The sequence below is a fragment of the Rutidosis leptorrhynchoides genome, chromosome 1, assembly GCF_046630445.1.
Source record: "Rutidosis leptorrhynchoides isolate AG116_Rl617_1_P2 chromosome 1, CSIRO_AGI_Rlap_v1, whole genome shotgun sequence".
Taxonomy (NCBI): domain Eukaryota; kingdom Viridiplantae; phylum Streptophyta; class Magnoliopsida; order Asterales; family Asteraceae; genus Rutidosis; species Rutidosis leptorrhynchoides.
In genome coordinates this window covers 362186575-362210539 of record NC_092333.1, presented here as the reverse complement: position 1 = coordinate 362210539, position 23965 = coordinate 362186575, and the positions used below count along the sequence as shown (strand labels likewise).

The window sequence follows — 23965 nt, the reverse complement described above, 5'->3', positions numbered from 1 at the left end:
AATGAATTTGGTAAATGTGTGTGTGTTCTTGCTAGAGAGAAAGAGAGAGAGATGGAGATGATTGAATGGTGGTGATTGGGGTGGACTAGTTGACCTAGTCAACTAGTTTGCCCCGTGTCAACTTTAGTCCCTCGAGTTTAAAAGCGTGTATGTGATTTAACCGAACGAATATTTTAAATATGCGAGAGTAAACGGGAGTTGTTATAATTAAATAACGAAAATATTAAGAACATTAGCTAATGAAGTATACGAATCTATATACGGTAGATATTATTTAAAATAAAAAGACGGACGTTAAAAATAATTTAACGGGAAAAAAATGCGGGATGTTACATTACCCACACCTTAAAAGAAATTTTGTCCCGAAATTTAAGTAGGCGTAGTAGTCGTTGTTTCTTCCTCGAGATTTTGCGTTTCCGAATTCGCGAATAGATGAGGATATTTCTTTTGCATTTGATCTTGTCTTTCCCAAGTAAACTCGGGTCCCCTTTTGGCATTCCAACGGACCTTGACAATTGGAATTCGGCTTTGTTTTAACGTATTGATGGAGGTGTCTATGATTTCAACCGGTTCCTCAACAAAATGAAGTTTGTCATCAATAGTAAGTTCTTCGAGAGGGATGACGATATCGGTTTCGGCAAGATACTTTTTCAAGTTAGATACATGGAAGGTAGGATGAACGGAGCTCAATTGAGGTGGAAGATCTAAACGATAAGCAACGGTTCCAACACGTTCCAAGATTTAGAAAGGACCAATATACCGTGGATTTAGCTTCCCACGTTTCCCAAAACGGATTACACCTTTCCATGGTGCAACTTTTAACATTACGTGATCACCGACTTGAAATTCGAGGTCATTGCGTCGTTTTTCTGTATAGCTCTTTTGACGACTACGGGCCGTCCTAAGCCTATCTCGGATTTGAACGATTTTCTCGGTTGTTTCAAGAATGAGTTCGGGTCCGGTGATTTGTGTGTCGCCCACTTCGGCCCAACAAAGAGGTGAACGACATTTTCGGCCGTATAAAGCTTCAAATGGTGCGGTGTTGATACTCGCGTGATAACTATTGTTGTAAGAGAACTCGGCGAAAGGTAAGTGCTTGTCCCAAGCTTTTCCGAAATCGATAACGCAAGCTCGTAGCATGTCTTCCAAGGTTTGATTTGTACGCTTGCTTTGTCCGTCGGTTTGCGGATGGTATGCGGTGCTCATGTCTAAACGCGTTCCCAACGCTTCTTGTAAAGTACGCCAAAATCTAGAAACAAAACGGCCATCTCGGTCGGAAATAATCGATAGAGGTACACCGTGACGGGCTACGATTTCCTTGATGTAAAGTTGTGCAAGTTTTTCCATCTTGTCAGTTTCTTTCATGGCTAAGAAGTGTGCGGATTTAGTGAGACGGTCAAAAATAACCCAAATAGTGTCATAACCGCCCACCGTCTTTGGTAGTTTGGTGATAAAATCCATCGTTATTCTTTCCCACTTCCATTGCGGGATCTCGGGTTGTTGAAGTAGTCCGGACGGTCTTTGGTGATCGGCTTTGACTTTGGAACATGTCAAACACTTGGAAACATAAGTAGCTACGTCCCTTTTGATGTTCGGCCACCAATATTGTTGTTTAAGGTCGTGGTACATCTTATTGGCACCCGGGTGAATCGAATATCTTGACTTATGGGCTTCGTCTAAAATAAGGTTTCGCAAGTCCCCATAACTAGGTACCCAAATTCTTCCGGCGAAATATCGGAGTCCGGTTTCCTTAACTTCAAATCGAGAGGTGAGGATGTTCAAGCGTTCGAGAGAGATATTTTCATCCTTGAGAGCCTCATCCCGAGCTACACGAATTTGGTTATTGAGATTGGTGTGGATAGTGATGTTCAATGCTCGGACATGAAGAGGCACCGCTCTTTCTTTTCGGCTTAAGGCATCGGCTACTACATTTGCCTTTCCGGGATGGTAACGAAGCTCGCAATCGTAATCGTTTAAGGTTTCAATCCACCTTCGTTGTCTCATATTTAGTTGCTTTTGATCGAAGATGTGTTGGAGGCTTTTATGATCGGTAAAGATAGTACTCTTGGTTCCATAAAGATAGTGTCTCCACATTTTAAGTGCAAAGACAACGGCTCCGAGTTCGAGATCATGGGTCGTATAATTCCGTTCGTGAACTTTTAGTTGTCGCGAGGCATAAGCAATAACTTTCTCTCGTTGCATCAATACACACCCAAAACCATGTTTTGAGGCATCGCAATACACAACAAAATCATCGTTGCCCTCAGGGAGGGATAAGATAGGAGCGGTGGTTAGCTTCTTCTTCAAGATTTGAAATGCGGATTCTTGTTCGGTTAACCAAATGAATTTCTTTCCCTTGTGAGTCAACGCGGTTAGAGGACGTGCAACTAAAGAGAAATTTTCGATGAATCTACGATAGTATCCGGCGAGACCCAAGAATTGACGAATATGAGTAGGGGTGGTAGGAGTCTCCCATTTACTAATGGCTTCGATTTTCGATGGATCGACTTTAATACCTTGGTCACTTACAACATGACCAAGAAATTGAACTTCTTTCAACCAAAATTCACACTTGGAGAATTTGGCATATAGTCATTCTTGTCTAAGAAGTTCTAGCACAAGTCGGAGATGTTGTTCATGTTCCTCTTCGCTTTTGGAATAGATTAAGATGTCATCTATGAATACAATAACGAACCTGTCGAGATACGGTTTGCACACGCGGTTCATGAGATCCATGAACACCGCCGGTGTGTTAGTGAGACCAAATGGCATGACAAGAAATTCGTAACTACCATAACGAGTCCGGAAAGCGGTTTTGGAGACATCTTCCCCCTTAACCCTTAATTGATGATAACCCGAGCGGAGATCGATTTTTGAATATACACAAGATCCTTGTAATTGATCAAAGAGGTCATCTATGCACGGAAGAGGATATCGGTTCTTAACCGTCAATTTATTTAGTTCACGATAATCAATGCACATTCGTAGGGATCCGTCTTTCTTCTTAACGAACAAAATCGGAGCGCCCCAGGGTGAATGGCTAGGTTGGATAAAACCAAGGTCAAGTAGTTCTTAAATTTGACTTTGCAATTCTTGCATTTCGGATGGAGCAAGTCTATATGGTGCACGTGCTACTGGTGCAGCTCCCAGAATAAGATCGATTTGGAATTCTACCGGTCGATGAGGTGGAAGACCCGGCAATTCATCGGGAAAAACATCGAAAAATTCACTAACAATTGGCACATCATCGATATGCTTCTCGTCGGTCTCGACCTTTTTAACGTGAGCTAGAATCGCGAAACAACCTTTACGAAGGTATTTTTCAACTTTAAGGCACAAAACGAGGTTGAGTCTGGTGCAACTCTTATCGCCATAAACGACCAAGGGTTCACCGTTCTTGATAGGAATTTGAATCGCTTTAAGATCACAAAGGATGTGAGATTTCGTTTTGGCTAGCCAATCCATACCAATAATTACATCGAAGATCCCTAGTTCTATAGGTATCAAGTCAATTTCAAACTCTTTACCCATTAAGTTTAGTGTACACCCCCGGTAAAATTTGTCGGCACTTAATAGTTTCCCGTTGGCCACTTCAATGGTATAAGTAGTATCTAGCGGAAGTGAGGGAGTGCTAAAAGTATGAGTTAAAGTCTTGGATACAAAACTCTTATCAGCACCCGAATCGAATAAACAAGAAACATAAGAATTGTTGAGAAGAAACGTACCCGTGACTAGTTCATTGTCATCTCGGGCTTCCTCAGTGTTGATGTTGAAAGCTTGGCCGCGTGTGTTGGGGTTATCCTTCTTCTTTGGGCATGCATTTCTATAATGACCCGTTTGGCCACATTCGTAACAAGTGACCGTCTTTGGTGCAGTGGGCCCTTTTCGAGCGACGGGGGCAGCACTCGTGCAATTGTTGGCCTTATGACCAACTCCTTGGCATCGATGGCAAATTAGCTTGCCACATTCACCCGAATGGTGCTTGTGACATTTGTTGCAAAAAGGTTGAGTTCCGGCATAACCTTTTTTGCCGTCGTTGTTGAAAGGCTTTTTGTAGTTGTTGTTGTAGTTGTTTGATGGAGTGGCTTCCCATTTTCTTTTGCCACCCGATTTATCTTCGGCCTTAGGTGCCGGTACAATGATTTCGCCTACCGTCTCTATTAATTGACGGGCCATATCCAAAGCTACTTGTAGGTTGGCGGGTTTGGATGCCATTACTCCTTGTTTGATGCTTTTTGGGAGGCCATCCATGTAAAGTTTGACTCGGAGGGATTCGGGAGTCACAAGAGCCGGACACATTAAGGATAACTCGGCAAACCGTTGATTATAAGCCTTGAGGTCGTTCCCGACCGCTTTTAGCGTTCTTAGCTCTTATTCGAGCTTTCGGGTCTCTTCACGAGGAAAGTATTCGACGATCATCTTTCCCCTTAAATCGGCCCAAGTGAGGGCGTGAGCTTCATCGGTACCCACCGATTGTACATAGGAGTTCCACCAAGTGAGAGCGATACCGGAAAAAGTGTGGGTGGAAAATTTGACCTTGTCTTGGTCTCGACAACCGCTTATGCTAAAGACGGCTTCCGTTTGTTCAAACCATCGGGTGAGAGTAACCGGTCCCCCGGTTCCATCGAAACTATGAGGTTTGCACCCCATGAAAGCTTTATAGGAGCATCCCTCGTTTGAATTACCGGCTCCATTGTTGTTGTTGTTGTGGTTTGGGTTGTTGTTATTATTATTGTTGTTGTTGGATGAGTGACCGGCCATGGCCGCATCTACGGCGGTAGCTATCATCCGTTCGAGAGCTTGTTCGGGAGTTTCATTGCGGCGTACACGACGAGGAGCCATTGTTCCTTCAAGACATAAGAATATCATTGATTAGTATTCTCAATAATACTAACCGTGATATAGAATAAAGATAAAGAGAAGTTTTTTCCTCGACTCGCCTTAAATTCTTTATGTCATAATGTCGGAACGTTCATATGAGTCACCGTAATATAATCCCGGCAATTATATTACCCTGATTCATATGTGCATTCGACATTATTCTATAAAGTCAAGGTGGCGTGTCAATCAAATTAAACAACGTGAGATCAAGATAAAACAAGAGTTAGTTATGAGTAGAAAATTTGAGTATAAATGCACAAATAGTCAAGTAATCCCTACTTCAAGTCTATATGCCGGTTGTAGTCTAGATTCACTAATGTACCCTATGACTCGGGGTTGACACCAATGAACTCTAAATCCCTACAACCAATGCTCTTATACCATCTGTAGCGACCCGACAAAATTATCATTGACGGCGCCGTTTACTTAGGTCCCATTACATGGTCATAAGTCCTTAAAACAACGTTTGACCAAAAGTATGTCGCATTCCTTTCAAAAATAAAGATTGTTTCAAGGTTTACAAGAATTTGTTCATCCTAAAGTTACATTACAAAGTTATAATTACATGTGAAACCTATGCGACACAGTTTTAAAGAAGTCAAAAGACGCTCCATGAAATGCATGTATACTCGACATCCAATGCAAGTATCAAATAATGAGCGGAAGCATGTTTCACATATCGTTCATAGACCTGAGAAAAACATAGAAATCTGTCAACGAAAACGTTGGTAAAATCATAGGTTTAAATAAGTAAGTGAGTAAAAGTAAGTCGAACAACAAGATTTGCAACATTGATAAAATAGTAATACATTCTAAAAGTTAATATTCACGAGCACCCAATTATCAAGGCTTAACATTCCGTCCATTGATACCCCATTAATAGTGCTAGAACAACACTGTTTCCCGAAAATATATTTCATCCGTAGACGGTAGCGAACCGTCCTAGATGAGGGTTTGTCAAACCCATATGGCCATACAACATAAGTTCACGCCTACACTTACACCCTACAAGTGTAACTAATGATAATCGAATTGAGGATTTCGTTCTAAACTCGTATGTAGAATGTTTGTTTTCCTGTACTTGTGTTCACTTAGTTAAAAAGAAACGTTTATGTTTTCTCATCCCAATATATATATATATATATATATATATATATATATATATATATATATATATATATATATATATATATATATATATATATATATATATATATATATATATATATATATATAGTTAAAAAGAAACGTTTATGTTTTCTCATCCCAAATATAAGTTCAAAAGAGTAAAAGTGGGACTATGATCTCACCTTGAGTGCAAGAGTGTAGTAGTACTTCAACAAGTAAATGTGCAGAGAACAATGCTAGTCTTGACCTAAACAAATAGGTTGTATCAATAATGGTAAACACGGTTGGTCAAAGATGTTCAATTAGTCCTATGGCTCGTTACGACTCAATTATATAGCATGTGAATCACGTTGTCAATTTTCATGCAAAATACAAGTATAAAAGCAAATTTAGAACGATTGCATACGTATTTGGTTAAGTTTGACTAAAAGTCAAACTTGGTCAAAGTCAAAGTCAACGAAAAAGTCAACGTGTTCGGGTCGGGTCTCGGACAATTTTTCTAAGCTTAGAAATCATATATAAGCATGTTGGCCAAGTTTCATGTCAATCGGAGGTGCATAGCATAGTTAGAATTCAAATGAAAGTTGAAAAGTGAACAACCATCTGCCCACGCTTTAAGCCGCGCCGCGGCTGGAAGACCCGCGCCGCGGGCTAACACTAGTTTTGAAGGTCGAGAATTTTGATGGTTTCAGACATCTGAGTTAGTGTTAAGCCGCACCGCGGCTAGAGGAGCCGCGCCGCGGGCTAAAGCATGACAGGATACCTGTGCAGTTTTTAAGTGTAGGCTCGAACCAAACTCCAAACGAACGTAACTTATGAACCGTAAACATTCAAAACATGTATCTTATATCGCTGGAAAGGTAATTTAACAAGGAATACAACTAAACACATTTCATGAATCAAATCCATCATTAACAAAAATGAAAACCTCAATAAATGATCGTTAAATGTTCAAAATCGAAGTTTCAAGTTCACAAAATGCATTTTAAGTTTCGGGAATCCAATTCACACATATGATATGCCGTTTTGAAGGTAATGAAACATGCATTACGACTAAACACTTACAATTAACATTTCATGGCATTCAAACATCAAAAAGTTCATCTCAAGAACGATCAAACCCTAATCAAGAATCACGAAATCATTAATCATGTTTTTGAAGTTTTACAAATCAACCTACACATCAAAATGAAGCTAGTGATACTAGTAACACAATTAAAACATGAACTTTAACAATTTAACAACATTTAATCTTCCAAAATCAAAGATTAAGCAAACCCATTTTCAAGTGTTCAAACTAGTTACTCAAAACAACAAATCGAACAAACAAAACATATATTCATGTTATACACGAGCCATAGACACTAATTAACACTTTTATAATTCAAAAACATCAAGAACACCAAATCTAGTGATTTTAGAAAGTTACCCAAATGAGATGAAATTGGTATCAAGTTGTAGAGGATGAAGAGAGGATTCCAAATATGTAATTTGTTTTGATGTTTGCTTCTTGATCCGGATTTAGATGATGAATGAATGAATTTGGTAAATGTGTGTGTGTTCTTGCTAGAGAGAAAGAGAGAGAGATGGAGATGATTGAATGGTGGTGATTGGGGTGGACTAGTTGACCTAGTCAACTAGTTTGCCCCGTGTCAACTTTAGTCCCTCGAGTTTAAAAGCGGGTATGTGATTTAATCGAACGAATATTTTAAATATGCGAGAGTAAACGGAAGTTGTTATAATTAAATAACGAAAATATTAAGAACGTTAGCTAATGAAGGATACGAATCTATATACGGAAGATATTATTTAAAATAAAAAGACGGACGTTAAAAATAATTTAACGGAAAAAAATGCGGGATGTTACAATTATGATGTAGTTGTAAGTTTAATTGATGTTTTGAATTCGAAAAATGAGTTAGTCAAACTTTTTAGAACTGCAAGGGATAAAATTAATGAGTCGGATGTGCCAGATTTGATAATTCGGTTGTTTAGTGTGGTAGGTTCAAGTGAATACGAATTTCCAACTTCTGATACACTAGGAGCTATAGTTTATGGTTTTGATGATGGTACTCGGACCGATTATGATCTTATTATCGAGTGTAAAGGGGGTACACCTCTGCGTGTTACTAAATTACATCCATCGTACATGTCCCTTCAGTTTCCTCTATTATTTGTTTTTGGTCAGCCGGGCTATCATCCAGGACTGACATTGAGAAACGTTAGTGGTACAAGAAGCAACCGAAAGAAGAAGCTAACTATGCATATGTTCTACAGTTATCAACTACATGACAGGTTTAATCAGTTTTGTCTTCTTTCGAGATGTGGTCAGTTATTTTAGCAGTACTTGGTTACTGTATATTGCAGTATAAAGTTAGATAGGTTAGACTATGTTAGACGTAATCAACAAGATATACGTAATGAGTATCTATCTAGATTATATGATGCTCTAGATAGGGGTGATCATTATGGGTCTGAAGTTGGATCAAGAACTATCTTGCCAGCATCATTTACAAAAGGCCCTAGGTAGATGTATAGTCATTACTTAGATGCGCTAGCCATTTATCGTGTTCATCGAAATACCAGATTCTTCATTACTTTTACCTGCAATTCCAAATGGCCAGAGATTAAAAGGTATCTCCATAAATATCCTCATCTATCTGCTGATGATCATGCTGACGTCATCTCAAGAGTCTTTCATATGAAAGTCAGGCTATATGTTTCTGTATTAAAAGAGGAAGAGTTGCTTGGATCATGGAAAGCAGGTATACTATCATTTGTTATTCTTTTAATTGATTGTTACAACTATCCATTCTGGATGTTAGCTTAAGTATATCAGATAACAAGTATAGCTTATTTATTAGTTAATTTATATTATAACACATTTATTAACAAATTCATAACTTATGAGCTTTACATGAAATTTAGATAATTAGATGTAGGTAACCAACAATTTTGCACCACAAATTTGACTGATAAATATTCAGTTCATGCAAATACTATATAGATATGTCTAAAAACTGAACACATAAAAATTACATCCAATGGTCTGAAAATAGATTTAGGTTTTCATGATTACATTTGGTCTATGTATAATAAATTTGTATTTTAGTTTAGCTTATCTAACAATCTGTAAATGAACAGATTTTTTCTATCATCGAGATTGTAAAGGCTTTTGGTATAATATTATTGTACTAACTATAATGTCTAATTTTTAATACGATATTAGTATACTAATTGTAATAGCGAACATTCAACATCTGTTGCAGCATTATACACGATAGAATTTCAGAAAAGAGGTTTATCACATTGTCACACGCTATTGTAGACTCATTCGCTTTCGAATTGTAATAGCGAACATTCAACATCCTTTGTCACACGCTGATGATGCACGGGCCATGTGGCTTGGTTAACAAGAGTGCACCCTGCATGTAGGATGTAGAAATCAGCCCATCTGGTGTGTTTAACAAAGATAATGTATGTTTAAAGAGGTTCCCAAAAATCTTTAATGAAGCAACATATTTTGACAAAGACAGATTCATTCATACCGGAAACGTAACTCTGGAATTTTGGTTGATAAAGTTATGATTTTAGACTAATATTTGGGTTTTTTTTTCTTCTTATGAAATTGGATATATTTGCAGCCTGATTATATGATACTTACAAGATAGGTATAAAAATTTTACATTTTAAGTTATTAGTTGTAATTATTCAACCAAGGTTTCAATTCGAAGAGTAAATTATTTGATTACAAATCAATAATAGTTTATTATAAAATTAGAATACATTTTTTTTTATTTTTTTTTTAAAAGTCTGAATAAATGAATGTAATTCAAGACAAGTGTTGTTAGTTTTCCCAACTGTCCTTATGGTACACTAATACAATGTTAATTTTACTAAGCAGGTTCGTTTTTAGAAACCGATTGATAATACTTGATATACTTACCTTTTTATGCAGGAATATGCAATCTAGATAATGGATATCTTGTACCATATAATCATACACTATGTCTCAGATTTCCTGCGCATATCAACGTTGAGTGGTGTGGATGGACGATGCTCATAAAATATTTGTTCAAATATATATCTGAAGGCTCCGACTGAATAGCAGTCCATATTCCAAGGCCACTTGGTTTATCTTCATCCGCTAATGTTAAATGCTCTACTAATGTCGATGAGATACAAAACTTTGTCGACGCCCGATTCATTTGTCCTTACAAAGCTGCATGGAGAATCTACAACTTCCCGATACATTACAGAGAACCCGCAGATTAAATTCTTGCGGTTCATTTAGAAGACATGCAGTTAGTTATGTTTCGTTCTAAACAACGCCTACAGTTAGTCGTACGAAATCCTGTAAGTAAGCAAACAACTCTAACCGAGTGGCTTTTGTATAACAAGAACACTACCGATGGAAGATATTTGACATATCTAGATTTTCCATCTTTATATGTCTGGGTGGGGAATGAAAGAAGATGGAAACAAAGGTTCAATATCAATAAACCATCAATCGGTCAGTTATCATATATGCGTCCTGCATTCGGAGAGGTTTTTTATTTAAGAATGTTGTTATGCCATCAAAGAGGTAGTACCTCTTTCAAAGATTCGAGGACAATAAGAGGCCATACCCACTGCACATATCGCAAAGCCTGTCTAGCATTGGGTCTTTTAAGTGGCGATAGGGAATGGTTAACAGCTATGGAAGAGGCAGGTGCAACGACAACATCAAAGGAACTACGCACTCTTTTTTGTCACATACTGCTATATTGTGATGTTTCCGATCCAGCAAAACTTTGGAGACAGACATGGAAATTAATGTCGGATGATATTCCTCTTCGTACAGCAGCATCTTTACGCGTGTCGAGTATAATTATCAATCCAGAAGAATTGCAAGGTTACATACTCTACCAGCTTCAGATTCTGCTAAATGAGCACTCGAAAAACGTTTCTGAATTTGGCTTACCAGCAATCCTTCAATGTTTACTAGACGATCTACAAAATAGGTTCATCATGGAAGAGAGGAATTATGATAGCGACGCGTTAGCAATTGAAAAATCAATATTGATGAGTAAGTTAAACCAAAAACCGAAGATGGTGTATGATACAATAATTAACGCCAACGTGAATAAAAAACAAGAGCTAATATTCGTATATGGTCACGGGGCTACAGGGAAAACATTTCTTTGGAAAGCCCTTACAACACCATTTTGAGCTGAAGGGAAAATAGTTTTAGCTCTAGCTTCTTCCGGTATCGCGACATTATTGTTACCATCCGGTCAAACAGCGCATTCAAGGTTCAGAATACCACTCGATCTAACGGATGAAAGCGTTTGTAATGTAAAGAAAAAAACTCAAATGGCAACACTCCTAACAAAAACGAAGCTTATTATTTGGGATGAAGTACCTATGAATGATCGTAAATGCGTAGAAACCCTCGACTGAACATTAAGAGACGTCTTCGACGCTCCAAACGTTCCTTTTGGAGGTCTTAGTTTCATCTTAGGTGAGGATTTTCGACAAACATTACCAGTTAAAAAGAGGTGTGGTAAACTAGAAATCTTAAACGCTTCGATTGTCTATTCACCCTTTTGGAAGTACTTTCGGATAATAACACTAGAAGAAAACATACGCCTATTACAACCAAATCTCTCTAATATAGAAAAAGAAAACATCAAATTATTTGTAGAATGGTTATTTCAAATCGGGGATGGAAATATAGGCGATCCAGACGACTGCGATCCACATAATATGTCATGGGTCAAAATTCCAGAAGAATACTGCATCACTGATGACGAGAATAGTTTATCAAACCTGATATCATTCATATATAACGATGAACTCTTACGCAACCCAGATGCATTACAACTGGAACAAAAAGCTATCGTATGTCCAAAAAATGAAATTGCTGATATCATTAATACAATTTTGCAAAAGATCAACAAAGAAGAGAGAACCTATACCAGTTGCGATTCTGCTATACCCTACATTAATGATGGAGGCCAAGCAGAATTATTGTATCCTTCAGAGTATCTCAACTCGCAAAATTTTACCAGCCTCCCTCCGCATGTGCTCACACTCAAATTTGGCGTCCTGATAATATTATTACAAAACTTGAACATAGCTGGCAGTCTCTATAATGGAACACGGATGATAATAACGCAATTGTTAGCGCGACATATTGAGGCCGAAATCATCACTGGAACCAAAGTCGGCCAGAAAGTTCACCTCCCAAGAATAAACTTATTACACACGGACAATGTCTTACCCTATATTTTCAAAAGAGTCCAACAACCTGTCAAAATATCCTACGCCATGACGATAAACAAAAGTCAAGGGCAATCATTGAATAAAATAGGAATCTACCTTCCAAAACTCGTTTTCAGTCATGCTCAACTATATGTTGCTCTGTCAAGAGCAACTACTCCCCATGGTCTAAAAGTCCTCATAAAAAGGACGAAAAAAGAACCCTAACGTCACCAAAAATATAGTGTACAAAGACTTTTTGCAAAGCATATTAAACGAGCAGGTACTATGCACCTATATATATTCATATATGTATTTAACTAATAATATTTGCTTTCTAACAACTGTTGCAGGATGGAACAACAATTTGAATTGGTCCCAATCTCATCCCTTCATCCAGGAGATCGACAAAAGATGATCGAAGTTTTGGCCTACAGGCACTGGGTAATGAAGCGAGCAAGAAACACGAAGCCCATTGGTTTCTGCATCCTCTTAATCGACATATATGTAAGTATATGGCATAAATATAAATACCATCTAAACTATAATAGTGTAGCCTGATATGTATATATTAAAGGTTCTAATATGGGTAATTGAAAATCAGGTTAGAAAAAAATAGTTGTTATTCTAATCACACAAACGACACGATGTAGAACCTTTAATTCTAACAAAATGGGCTGCTGTCCTTTTTTTTTGAAAAGCAAAGATATTATTATTATTATATGGAATATTACAATACAAGTCCCTATATGCTTTTATACAATGCTATAAACGAAACGGATCAGCTGAGAAAATATGGAATAATTATCTGAACTTATGATCGGGGGAGACGTAAACTAGATAACACTACGAGGGACGAACTTGCGTAAAAGAAAAACAAGCGGGGAAGGAGGGGACAACCGTGCCGATCAAGCGACTACAAAGTTGACACACAACCAACCCATTTAATCTAACCCACATAGGCTATATAGAATAACGAAACCATCCCGATTTGAATTAAGTTATGTTAACCGACGCCTATGCGGTTTGAAGGAGGTGACACGTAAAATGACGGGTTGAGTAGCCATTGATGCCAATCGATAGGTGTTTTCTTCCGTGAACGATTTGAGATCCAGCTAAAGCTTTGAGATTGGATCTCAGAGATTATCACAGCGGGGTTCCATATTTTTCCGGAAAAAATCTTTAAGTTCCTATGTTTCCAAATAATGTAGCACGCAATCCATTTAGCAGCTTGCCATATTGAAGAACCAATGGAATTATGTGATATGCCTTGATCCGAGATGATGGCATCATTGATGTTAGAGATACTTATGTTGTTTTGATTCCACCAATCGAGAAATTGTATCCATATTGAAGATACTTTTTGACAATTTAACAACGCGTGATCAATGGTTTCAATTTGGTGCTCACATAAGGGACATAAGATGGTGTGAAGGTCAATTCCTTTTTTATCGAGTTCGCTTCTAACCGGGATTTTTTGTTGAACGGCCCTCCATGAGAAAATGAATATCTTTTGTGGAACGAATTTGTTTTGAGGTAGTGAAAGGTTTCTAGAGTTTGTGCCGTATTTAAGCTTATTGATCAGATTTGACAGTGCTGCTGAAGTGTAGATGCCGGATGTGTCAAGGGAACATTTCCATGAGTCGGGGCGATCTGAAATAATAACAGATGTTATTAGGTTGTTGAGCTCCGTGAGATAATCCTTTGCACGACCACTAGGAGGGCGGGACCAATCCCAATTACCGATCGAGGTAGAGTTAACGTTCATTATTCTATCAGCAACAGTTGCTTCTTTGCGGGATTCCAACATGAATAGTCTATGAAATGTATCTTTTAAGCACTCAGATCCGATCCATATATCATGCCAGAAGCTTATTGATGTGCCATTTCCTATGCGCTTTGAAATCGAGGATGTGAAGGTTGTGCCTATATTGTCAGCAACTTTTCCAGCTTTAATAATCTCTTTCCAAATGGTGCGACCTGAAATGTTCCTGCATAAAAAGTTAGTATCCAACCCTCCCCCCGGCCCATAAATGCTTTTGATTATTTTTACCCATAATGCATTATCTTCGTTTTTAAAACGCCACCACCATTTACAAAGTAGTGATATGTTTTTAGCAAAGAGGGACCCCACGTTTAAACCCCCACAATCGTATGGCAAAATTATTTGGTCCCATTTGATCCAATTAATTTTATTATCGTTTGAAGATCCTCCCCAGAAGAATTTCCGTCTTTTAGATTCAAGTACCTTAAGGATAGCGGATGGTGCATGAAATAAGGAGAAGTAGTATAATGGGATACTACTAAGAATTGATTTGATGGTCGTAAGTCGACCTCCGAAAGAAATAGATTTAGCAGCCCAATCTGAAAGCCTTTTGTCGAATTTCTCAACGATCGGCTGCCACGAGGAGGCGTGAGATGTGGGTACACCAATAGGAAGTCCAAGATAGGAGAACGGGGTATGACCCGCAGAGCAGTTCATGTAGCAAGCCATTTGTTCGGTTTCGGTCGTAGATGTACCTATACCGTAAAGTTTGCTTTTACGGAAGTTAACTTTGAGGCCTGAAATATTTTCAAAACATTTTAGTAGTTTGGAGATATATTTGGCGTTTCTTTTATTCCATTCGCCGAAGAAGATTGTATCATCAGCATATTGGAGGTGTGTAATATTGAGATTGTCATGTCCGATCTTTAATCCTTGCAAATGACCATTGGCTAATGCTCTTTTGACAAGTATGTTAAGACCTTCAGCAACAATGATGAACAGGAATGGCGAAATGGGGTCACCTTGTCGAATTCCCCTTTCAGGGGAAAATTCTTTGGTGGGAGAGCCATTGATTAGTACAGAAATAGATGATGACCAAAGGCATGCCCGAATGAAACCAATCCATTTTGGACCAAAACCCATGAAGTGCATGGTTTTAAATAGAAAGTCCCACTCAATGCAGTCAAATGCCTTTTCGAAGTCAACTTTAAAGATTAAACCTTTTTGTTTTTTACGTTTTAATTCATCAATTATTTCGTTTGCAATTAGGACACTATCTAGGATATTTCGACCTTTGAGGAAAGCTGTTTGTTCACTACCAATGATTTTATGAATGACCATGGCAAGGCGATTGGAGAGTATTTTGGTGAGAATTTTATAGTAGCTACCAATTAGACAGATTGGGCGATATTCATTTAATCCGATTGGGTTGGGTTTTTTCGGGACTAATGTGAAGAAAGATGCATTACATCCTTTGGAGATTTCTGAGTTTTCCCAGAACCAATCTAGAGATTTAATGAGGTCGGTTTTAATCAGTTCCCAATGTTTTTTAAAGAATCTCATGTTGAAACCGTCCGGCCCAGGAGCTTTAGAGCTATCGCAATTACATATGGCTTCCCATATTTCTTTTTCGTTAAATTTAGCTTCTAGGAGTTGATTGTCCAAGGAAGAAATGTATTCAAGATGTGAAACATGATCGAAAGGGCATTCGTCACGTAAGTGTTTGGATCGGAAGATGTTGTTAAAATAGGAATATGCTTCTTGTTTTATTAGATTAGGATCTTCAGTCCATGTACCATTAATTGAAAGCCCGTGGATGTTGTTTTTACTTGTTCTTCTTTTGATATAGTTATGAAAGTATTTCGAATTTTCATCACCCTCAAGCGCCCATTTGATTCTAGATTTTTGTTTAAGCATGTTTGTTTTCTTTTTTTCTTTGACGATGTGATGCATTTTTTCATCGATCCATTTTTGTTTTTCAGTTTCGGATAAAGGTCTAGTTTCGGCGGTTTGTTCCCAATTATTACATTCAGTAAGATGATCATGTATTTGGGAGTCTAAGTTATCAAGTTGATTACTATGTTTTTTAAGTTCTAATTTAACGTTTTTTAGTTTGTTACGGAAAATGCAGTCAGGCCTATTCCCACTAATTGGGATCAACCAAGCCTTTTCTATGATGGTGTCGGCATCTTTTAAATCTAGCCATGTGTCAAAGACACGTATTGGCTTAGGGCCAGAATCGAGGAGGTTATTTCTTAGGATAATGGGACAGTGGTCAGAAAGGTCCCGATCAAGAGTTTTGGAGGATGTGTTGGGCCAGATAGTGAAGATGCCATCGGAAATGAGGAATCGGTCAAGTTTACTAAACTTCATTGTTTTTTCACAAATCCTTGTGAACCTTTTACCGCCTAAAGGAAGATCAATTAATCCAGAGTTATTTATAAAGTTATTAAAATTATTTGCCCAATTTTGATTATACTCTGTGTTCATGCGTTCTGTTTTGTTTCTTACTTCGTTGAAGTCACCAAAAACAATGTGTGGGATATTAAGGGAGTTAGTAAGGGATGAGAGTTCGCTCCAAAGTCTAAGTTTTTTTGAATGGGAATGGGGGCCATAAACATTAATGAAGGCAATTTCAGAGTCATGACCCGCCCACGTGCCACAAATTGCAAGAAAGAATTCACCCTCAATAGCATAGTTGAACGAAAAGATATTAGTATCCCAAATAGTTAGGATACCTCCGGAAGCACCATCCGAATCCTTTTGGACGAATTTAAAATCAGAATTACCCCAGAAAGATTCAATGATGTTGTCACGTGTTTGGCCGCATTTGGTTTCCTGGAGGCCTAGAATTGATGGTTTTTCTTTATAGCAAATACGTTTAAGCCAGCTTATTTTACCCGTTTGTCCAATACCCCGAATATTAAGAGAAATCGTACACATGAGAAAAAACTTACAGAATCGATGTGACGGAGGTGGATTCATGGGTTGTTGCGACGAATCCCGATGCTTTTCCCGAATTCGAACGTATCCAAGCTTTTGCTAGAGGTAGAACCTGTCTTTTTAGTCTTTTTGTTATGTACCATGTTCATATGAGATCCCTTCGAGAAGTAGGATGTGCTACCACCACCGTTAGACGAGGACTTACAACGTTTAGCCAGTTGAGAGATTCTAAGCTTTTGGCCACTTCTAGCTAGATGTTTGATGTAAAGCATATTGGATCTAGCTCTTTTAAAATCTGGGTTTTGAGAGGTGTTTTTTGACTTAATGATAGGTTTGGCGATGGTGCTAGAAATTTTTCTCTTTTTAGAAATTTCTTTACCCGTATAAAGTAAAGGTTCGAGGTTGAAAGGATCGGAATTTGTTTGTTGTGTAGCGTTAGGGGCAGGCATAAAATTTAATGGAGAGTTGGATTGAGGGTTTAAAGGGGTAGTACAGGGGGTGTCGTTTGTGGTATGGTGAGGGAGGGTTTCGGGAACAGAATCTGCATGTTCTTGTGTCACTATTGGTGAGCATAAATCATTTGTTAGAATGTGTTGAGGTGAGCTGTCCATATTAGATTTACCCGAGATGTGGCTAGGTGTAACAGGGGTATCATTTACATGATTCGATGGGCCGTTAATAACAGTGTTGGGCTGCGGGATTGCAAGGGTATCCTGTCTTGGTGGGCTTGGGGGGGTATTGGTGGTAATGGGCTGCGTGATTACAGTGGACTCCAAAGGGATGGTTTTTGGTTTTGGTTGATATGAGGTGGTATTATATGGCCTTGCTGTATTAAAATCAGGAATAGGAGGTGGTTCAATTGGATCAGTTTCATTCGTTGGGCTAGTTTCTTTTGTAGAGCTAGTATTATTTAAAACAGTTTCGGGATTGGAAGGATTATGGGTGTGAGGGTTTGTGGTGTCAAAGTGGTTGATGGGTTTCGATATGCTAGGAGATTGGAGAGATTGGTTATCGGCATTATTATTAAAGGGACGAGTATCCATTCGTTTAGAGGAATTAGAGGAGGTTTGGTGAGGAGGCGTGGGGTCGTGGTTGTTGTTACGGGTGGTCTTTTCAGCGTTTCCTTCAACTCGATTTTCACAATCCAAGTGGGACTCTTCGTCAGAAATGTGATCGTCCGAAAGAATTTCATCATCCCAATTCGACGAATTATCGATATCACCATAAGTGTTAAACATAGAAAAGTTTTGAACTTCAATGATGTAAGCCTTAGATTGATTGACGTCACCGGGGTTGATAATAACTTGGCCGTTTATCGGTGAGAAATTGTTTGTTTTGATAATTACCGAGCCATGCGATAAATCTTGGTTGTTCTCATTGGTTATAGAGCAATTAAACGTTTCAATTACCTCGCCCCAATTTTTTGCTATGTCAATGAATGTGGATTCTAACCAACAAGTAATAGGTACCCCGAATATGTTAACATAAACAAGTCTACCAGAGGTTTTGTAAATTTCGGGATCCCATGGGTTTATATCTTCAAGCCATTTCCATAATGGGTGTTCCGAATTGTTAATCAAGTCTAGGGCCGGGTTGGGTTCCTCAAATATAAGCATTAGATCATGCCCGCCCAGGTATTTGATAGTAAACCCACCAAGGTTTTCACTTTCACATATTTCATTAAAATATTCAAGGAATTCAAGATCTTTAACTTTGGCAATAACCGCTTGACCAAGTATTTGGATAAGATCATCATTAGAATTTACCTTAATCGAGGGGATGCCGTAGTTTGTAGCCTGCTTGTTTAGGACCACTTCTTTGAAATTCCTTTTGTCTACAGGTGAGTTAAATGCAACCTTAACATTGTTCCTAGAACCCGATTTTGCATTGTTAGGCTGTGGAGCTTGTTTCTTTCCTTCGGGATCACGGGCCTTGTATACTTTGAGTAAATTGTCACCCGCAACAATGAGACTTAGTCTCCTCGCAAGAGAATCTTTGTGGTAATCTGGAACGTCTAAGAATCTAACAAAACCAAACTTCCTTCCGTTTTTTAAGGTCTTCCTGGGGATGTAAACCTCGTGGATATTGCCATATTTTTTGAAAACATCCCATAAGTCCGTTGAACACCAGTGTTCGGGAAAGTTGTGGAAGAGGTATGAAGTAATTCTAGACTTGTCGATCGGTTTTGGCAATTGATTTGTTTTAGAATTATTCGCATCTGGAAAAGGCTTGCCATAACGATTGATAAGGTTGGTGGCTGATTCCCGTATTTTGAAGTTGTTGTATAATTGATTGTAGGATGAGTTTAACCTTGTCGAGTGATGATTGAGACCAGATTTGGATCGGACAAGGTGGGTTGGATTCTGCTGGTTATTGTAATTAGGGTTAGGGTTTTTTGAAGGTGAGTTTTGCTTATTATGATCAATTTTAACCCAAATACCCTGATTGATAGGCTGATATCGGATATGCTTGTTATCAGCAAAGAAAGATTGTTTCGACTGGGATTGGTTGTTCGATGCTTTTGGTGTAAAAGGGGATGTCGGTATGTTTGACATGATAAAAGAGTATTTCAAATAGAATAGCACAATAAAGATTAAACTAAAAAACTAAAACATACGATTCAGCGCGTGAAGAACCAAACGGTCGCTTAATTTGAGAGTTGCTGAATACGTCATCTCGTAATCGTTTCATATCTGTGAAGTAACCCTTTTCTTGAGATGAAGGTGGGGGAAATTGGGGGCAGATCTAAGCAAGGAATGAAATTGAGCAAGTTGAAATTAGGTTTTAGGGTTTTTTGATGATGATTGAAATGGAGGTCGGTAAACAGATCTAACGAACTGTCGATTGATTGATTTATAAAACAAACACTTAAATAAAAGGACCCAAATCACCACTAGCCTTAATTCAGATCACGATCATATTTCTAAAAAAAGAAAAAAGAAAAAAAAAACTAAATCTGAAATCTTACCACAGATTCTGATGGGGCACGAAGGTTGAGAATAATAGGTTGAGAAAGAAAAGTTTGACGAGCGTTGACGCAAAACTGACGGATCTCAGATAACTAAGTTTTCATGATTATACCTACAAAAGCAAAATCGAAGCAAGTGAACTCGAAAGATAGCGATTTGAGATGACTAGATGCGATCAACTAATGAAGGAAGGTCCAATTCATCCTTGGTGATGATGAATTTTGATTTAAGATGATGATGAAGTCGTGGGTTTAGGTTACAGCTCAAAGAGATCATACAATGGGCTGCTGTCCTGCACAAACATACCATAGTCATATCAACCAAATAATTGGTATTTTTGTTAATTTAAGATCAGAACTCAGAAGTATAATTTTTTTAAGTTCTTTATACTTTTATTTTCTTACTATTGTGATTAATTTGGAGAAGAAGGGTTTAACTTGGGGGAAAATTAGGAAGGTGGTATTTAGGAAGAGAAGGTAGGAGATGTTGGATGTCGTTTTTCCCAGTCAAACGATGTGTCATTTTAGGTAGGGAAGAAAAAGGTCAAATACCATATACTTGAGGATTAAATAAAAGAGTAACATTCAAAAAAGAATATAAAATTACTTTTTATCTGGAACAGAATGAAGTACTTATAATTACAAAACTGGAAATTAGGCCTTCAAAATATCTACGAGGTACTTCCAACTTTCACAAATTTATAAATTTACATGTATAACGCAACTAATCTATTCTACAGGGCAACACCATCCAAGCAATAGCAGATTATAGCCAAAAAAGACACTTCACAAACCTTTTGCAACTCAACTCAGCCTATCGACTATCCAACTTCATATGCGAGCCGGTAAACCAATATGACAAAGCAGTCTCAAATATTACATGCATTTCAATTGGCGAACAACTAACATTCGAAGGCATACCCACCGAAGGCTTCCCAAGAGAACATTTCGAATTCACCCATCATAGCAGCCTGCAACTCTCAACGATCACAGGTACAACTTCCACCCTAAATAGTAAAAGTTATATGATATGAATACTAATACTGACAAAAAAAAAAAAAGATTACATAAGATGCATACAAAGAATCGGGGACATCGAAGAACTCAAAGGGAAAGCGCACGCCAGGAAATCTTGCATCGTCGTGTAATAGACATCATGAATCTCAATTAAGAAACCTAAACAACAACTATTACGAAAACAGAAATATTATCTATTCCTCATTATTTAATTCGTGTTTAGTTGTCATATATTTTTGAACAGCGAAACACCTATACAATTAACAATATGGAACGAAATGGCCATAAATTTCGACATGGAAACCTACAATGCCCTACCACCACCAGTTATAATTGCAGTTACAGCATGCTGGGTAAAAGACAATACATGTAAGTTACATTTACACTAAATCATTTTTATATACCTAATCAATAACATCTATACAAACCAACATCGCAGATAATGGAAATCTCCAACTATCCGGAACATCAGGAACCCACTACTTTTTCAACTCCGACATCGACGAATTCCACCAGTCAATAGATCTGTAAGCACTTTTTAACAAACGACTATATTCTTACAACAAACGATAACACTATTAACCTACATACTAATGAACAGCTACCGAGAAAAAGTTGAAAAAAGCCCCTGATCATAGCCAACAGAATGCACCAGGAAGATTAAGAAGAACACCAGCCAAGCCTCGCCGAACTAATGGAATACGACCTTATCACGCAACAGGTACAAACACAAAATAACACAACACTTAACACAAAACTAAATAACAGAACTAACACCCACAATAACAGGGAAGGTTGTACACCCGTGAAGGAACGATTGGATACATCTTGACAAACAAAGATTGGTTTTACTATGGCTGCCCATTATGTCGAAAAGTACTTAGAGGAAATCTACCTGACCTCTACTGCAGAAAACATGACACGAAAGGAGAATACATCACCAGGTAAAGAGCTAACATATCCAATAGATATTATATATATATGCCCAATTAGAAACTCTAACTAATTAACTTTTAACCAAACAACTACTGCTCCAAGGTATTGGAGCATTCTCTGACAAAACAGGAACAACGATATTTACCTTTTTCTCAGATGCTGCAAACGACTTGGTTGGAACAGATTGCAAAACCCTGGTAACCACAATGGGTCATGATGACAAACGAGAAATCCCACCCCCGATCAGCCAATTACAAGGAACTAAACACATCGTACAATTCAAATTTAGTGACAATGATTACGGAGTACCAGAATTCATTCTACACCAAAAAATACCACCCGAAACACCAAACCCAACAACCACAAAAAAAAATAACCAAATCACACCACCAACCACTAACCCATTCAAACAACCAAAACACAACACACCCCCATTCAAACACCTATTCCATAAACTCCAAACAAACAAAACGAGCACCAACCAAACACCTCAACCAAAAGATCACTATTCCAGGATGCCAAAGAAAACATCGCGAAAAAAACAAAGACTAAACCTCAGCTACGAAGATCCTCGATGTTAAGTTCATTCTTTTAGTCTGTGTGTAACTATCGATGTTAGGTTTGAACTTTTGTTCTTTTAGTTTGTAGCACAAACAGCCGTGTGTAACTATCTATATTAGTAAGACCATAACTAACTGTATGTGTAATCATAAACTTTCGCATATCTACTGATATCCAACATCAATCAACCACCAAACAGTCAAAACTCTACTGCTGCAATGCGCGGTTAGATACCTTCCTTGTTTATCCTATATTTGACTTGAATAATTAATAATTGTTTGATTAAATTATCATATCAATATTACTTGCTCAATATAAAAGTTCTTTAAATTGTAAATAGATTATCTATCTCTACTGTAAACAAACCTTAGAGGTTATACTTGTAAAATATTTATTTTCTTGAAAAAAATAAATAAACAAATACTATTCTAAAACTATTAATTCAGCCTAAAGATATGTGACTATGTGGACGTTTACCTTTTTTTTGTTCCATTAAGTTCTAGATGGATGGATATATATGACATTATGGGTAAGAACGATTTTTTTATTTATTTACTTTATTTTTTTGGCAAAGAAATGAAAACTTTTAAACAAATCTTGATCTCGAAGAGAGACAAGAAAACAAAGAAACATAACTAACATTCACGACCGAGGCTCGAAGACAGCACACATAACCTATACAAGACAACCAAGAAACGCTAACTAGTCCCGGATCTCTACGAGATGAAACAAAACGAAAATACAAACGAAGAAAACTAAACTAAGCAAACATCTAAACAAAAGCGAACCAATGCCCTACAAATCAAGGATTAACTTTATCGTTGTTGAGACCATTAACCACCTTAGCTTTAAATGCAAACGTTGATTCAATTTCGACCCCATCCGAATTCAAACCACCATTCCTATTTCGTCAAAGAAGCCTTCACCATCTAACACCCTATATGACCCTGAACCCAAGCGCTTTCACTTACAATTCTCTAAGATATGTGTATCTTTTGGTTTCCCACAAGTAGCAACCCCGGCTTCATCTTCATCGCTAGAGTGATGCAAACAAAACTCTCCAACCTTTAAACTCTTTTTTTTACCTTGCCTTTTTTTCTTTAAATCACCCTTCATTTCAAGCTTCTTTCCACCGTTTACTGGAAACTTGCTAGCATGCACGTGTCATCCCCTACAAAAATCTTTACAATTTTTATTCGCACAAATACAAAGTTTCCGACCCTCACTATTCTCAGTAGCAACTTTGGCCAAATTATCAAGGAGTTCACAATTAGTTCCATCACCGGCAACCGGTGACAAAATTTTCGTTAGTCGTCTTTTTTTTTTATATACAGGGCCTGGACCTAACTGGTTAAGCTTTTGATTAACCAACTCAATCGAATACGATTTACTAAAAACCCAACGTCTTCACAAGTCTTTTTGCCCTTGTCAACAACCGACGCCTTACCCTGCGTCTCCTTCACTCCCTCGATATCCATACCTTTAACTTATTCAAATCAACAGGCTCCTCACGAAAATTGAAA

General features: G+C 37.8%; 2 protein-coding genes across 4 annotated transcripts; one reads left to right on the top strand and one right to left on the bottom strand.

Moving 5' to 3' along the window:
- Positions 1-12610: 12610 nt before the first annotated feature.
- LOC139870903 (uncharacterized) lies at positions 12611-22672 on the top strand. Of its 3 annotated transcripts, none has more exons than XR_011766621.1 (7): positions 12611-12759; positions 20669-20921; positions 21190-21314; positions 21385-21472; positions 21547-21666; positions 21735-21889; positions 22038-22672. XR_011766621.1 is itself a non-coding variant. In XM_071858668.1 (6 exons), exons 1-4 carry the CDS (start codon positions 12667-12669, stop codon positions 21575-21577), a joined length of 465 nt encoding a protein of 154 aa, XP_071714769.1. In that variant the 5' UTR covers positions 12611-12666; the 3' UTR covers positions 21578-21666; positions 21735-21889; positions 21984-22672. The 3 variants fall into 3 exon arrangements, 1 of the variants encoding a protein (XP_071714769.1); XR_011766620.1 differs by having other exon boundaries at positions 21984-22672; XM_071858668.1 differs by lacking the exon at positions 21190-21314 and having other exon boundaries at positions 21984-22672.
- On the bottom strand, positions 14117-18033 carry LOC139886567 (uncharacterized). Its single transcript, XM_071870413.1, has 2 exons — positions 16975-18033; positions 14117-14243 (listed from the first exon to the last, which is right to left on the bottom strand). Exon 1 carries the CDS (start codon positions 18001-18003, stop codon positions 16999-17001), a length of 1005 nt encoding a protein of 334 aa, XP_071726514.1. The 5' UTR covers positions 18004-18033; the 3' UTR covers positions 14117-14243; positions 16975-16998.
- Positions 22673-23965: the final 1293 nt, after the last annotated feature.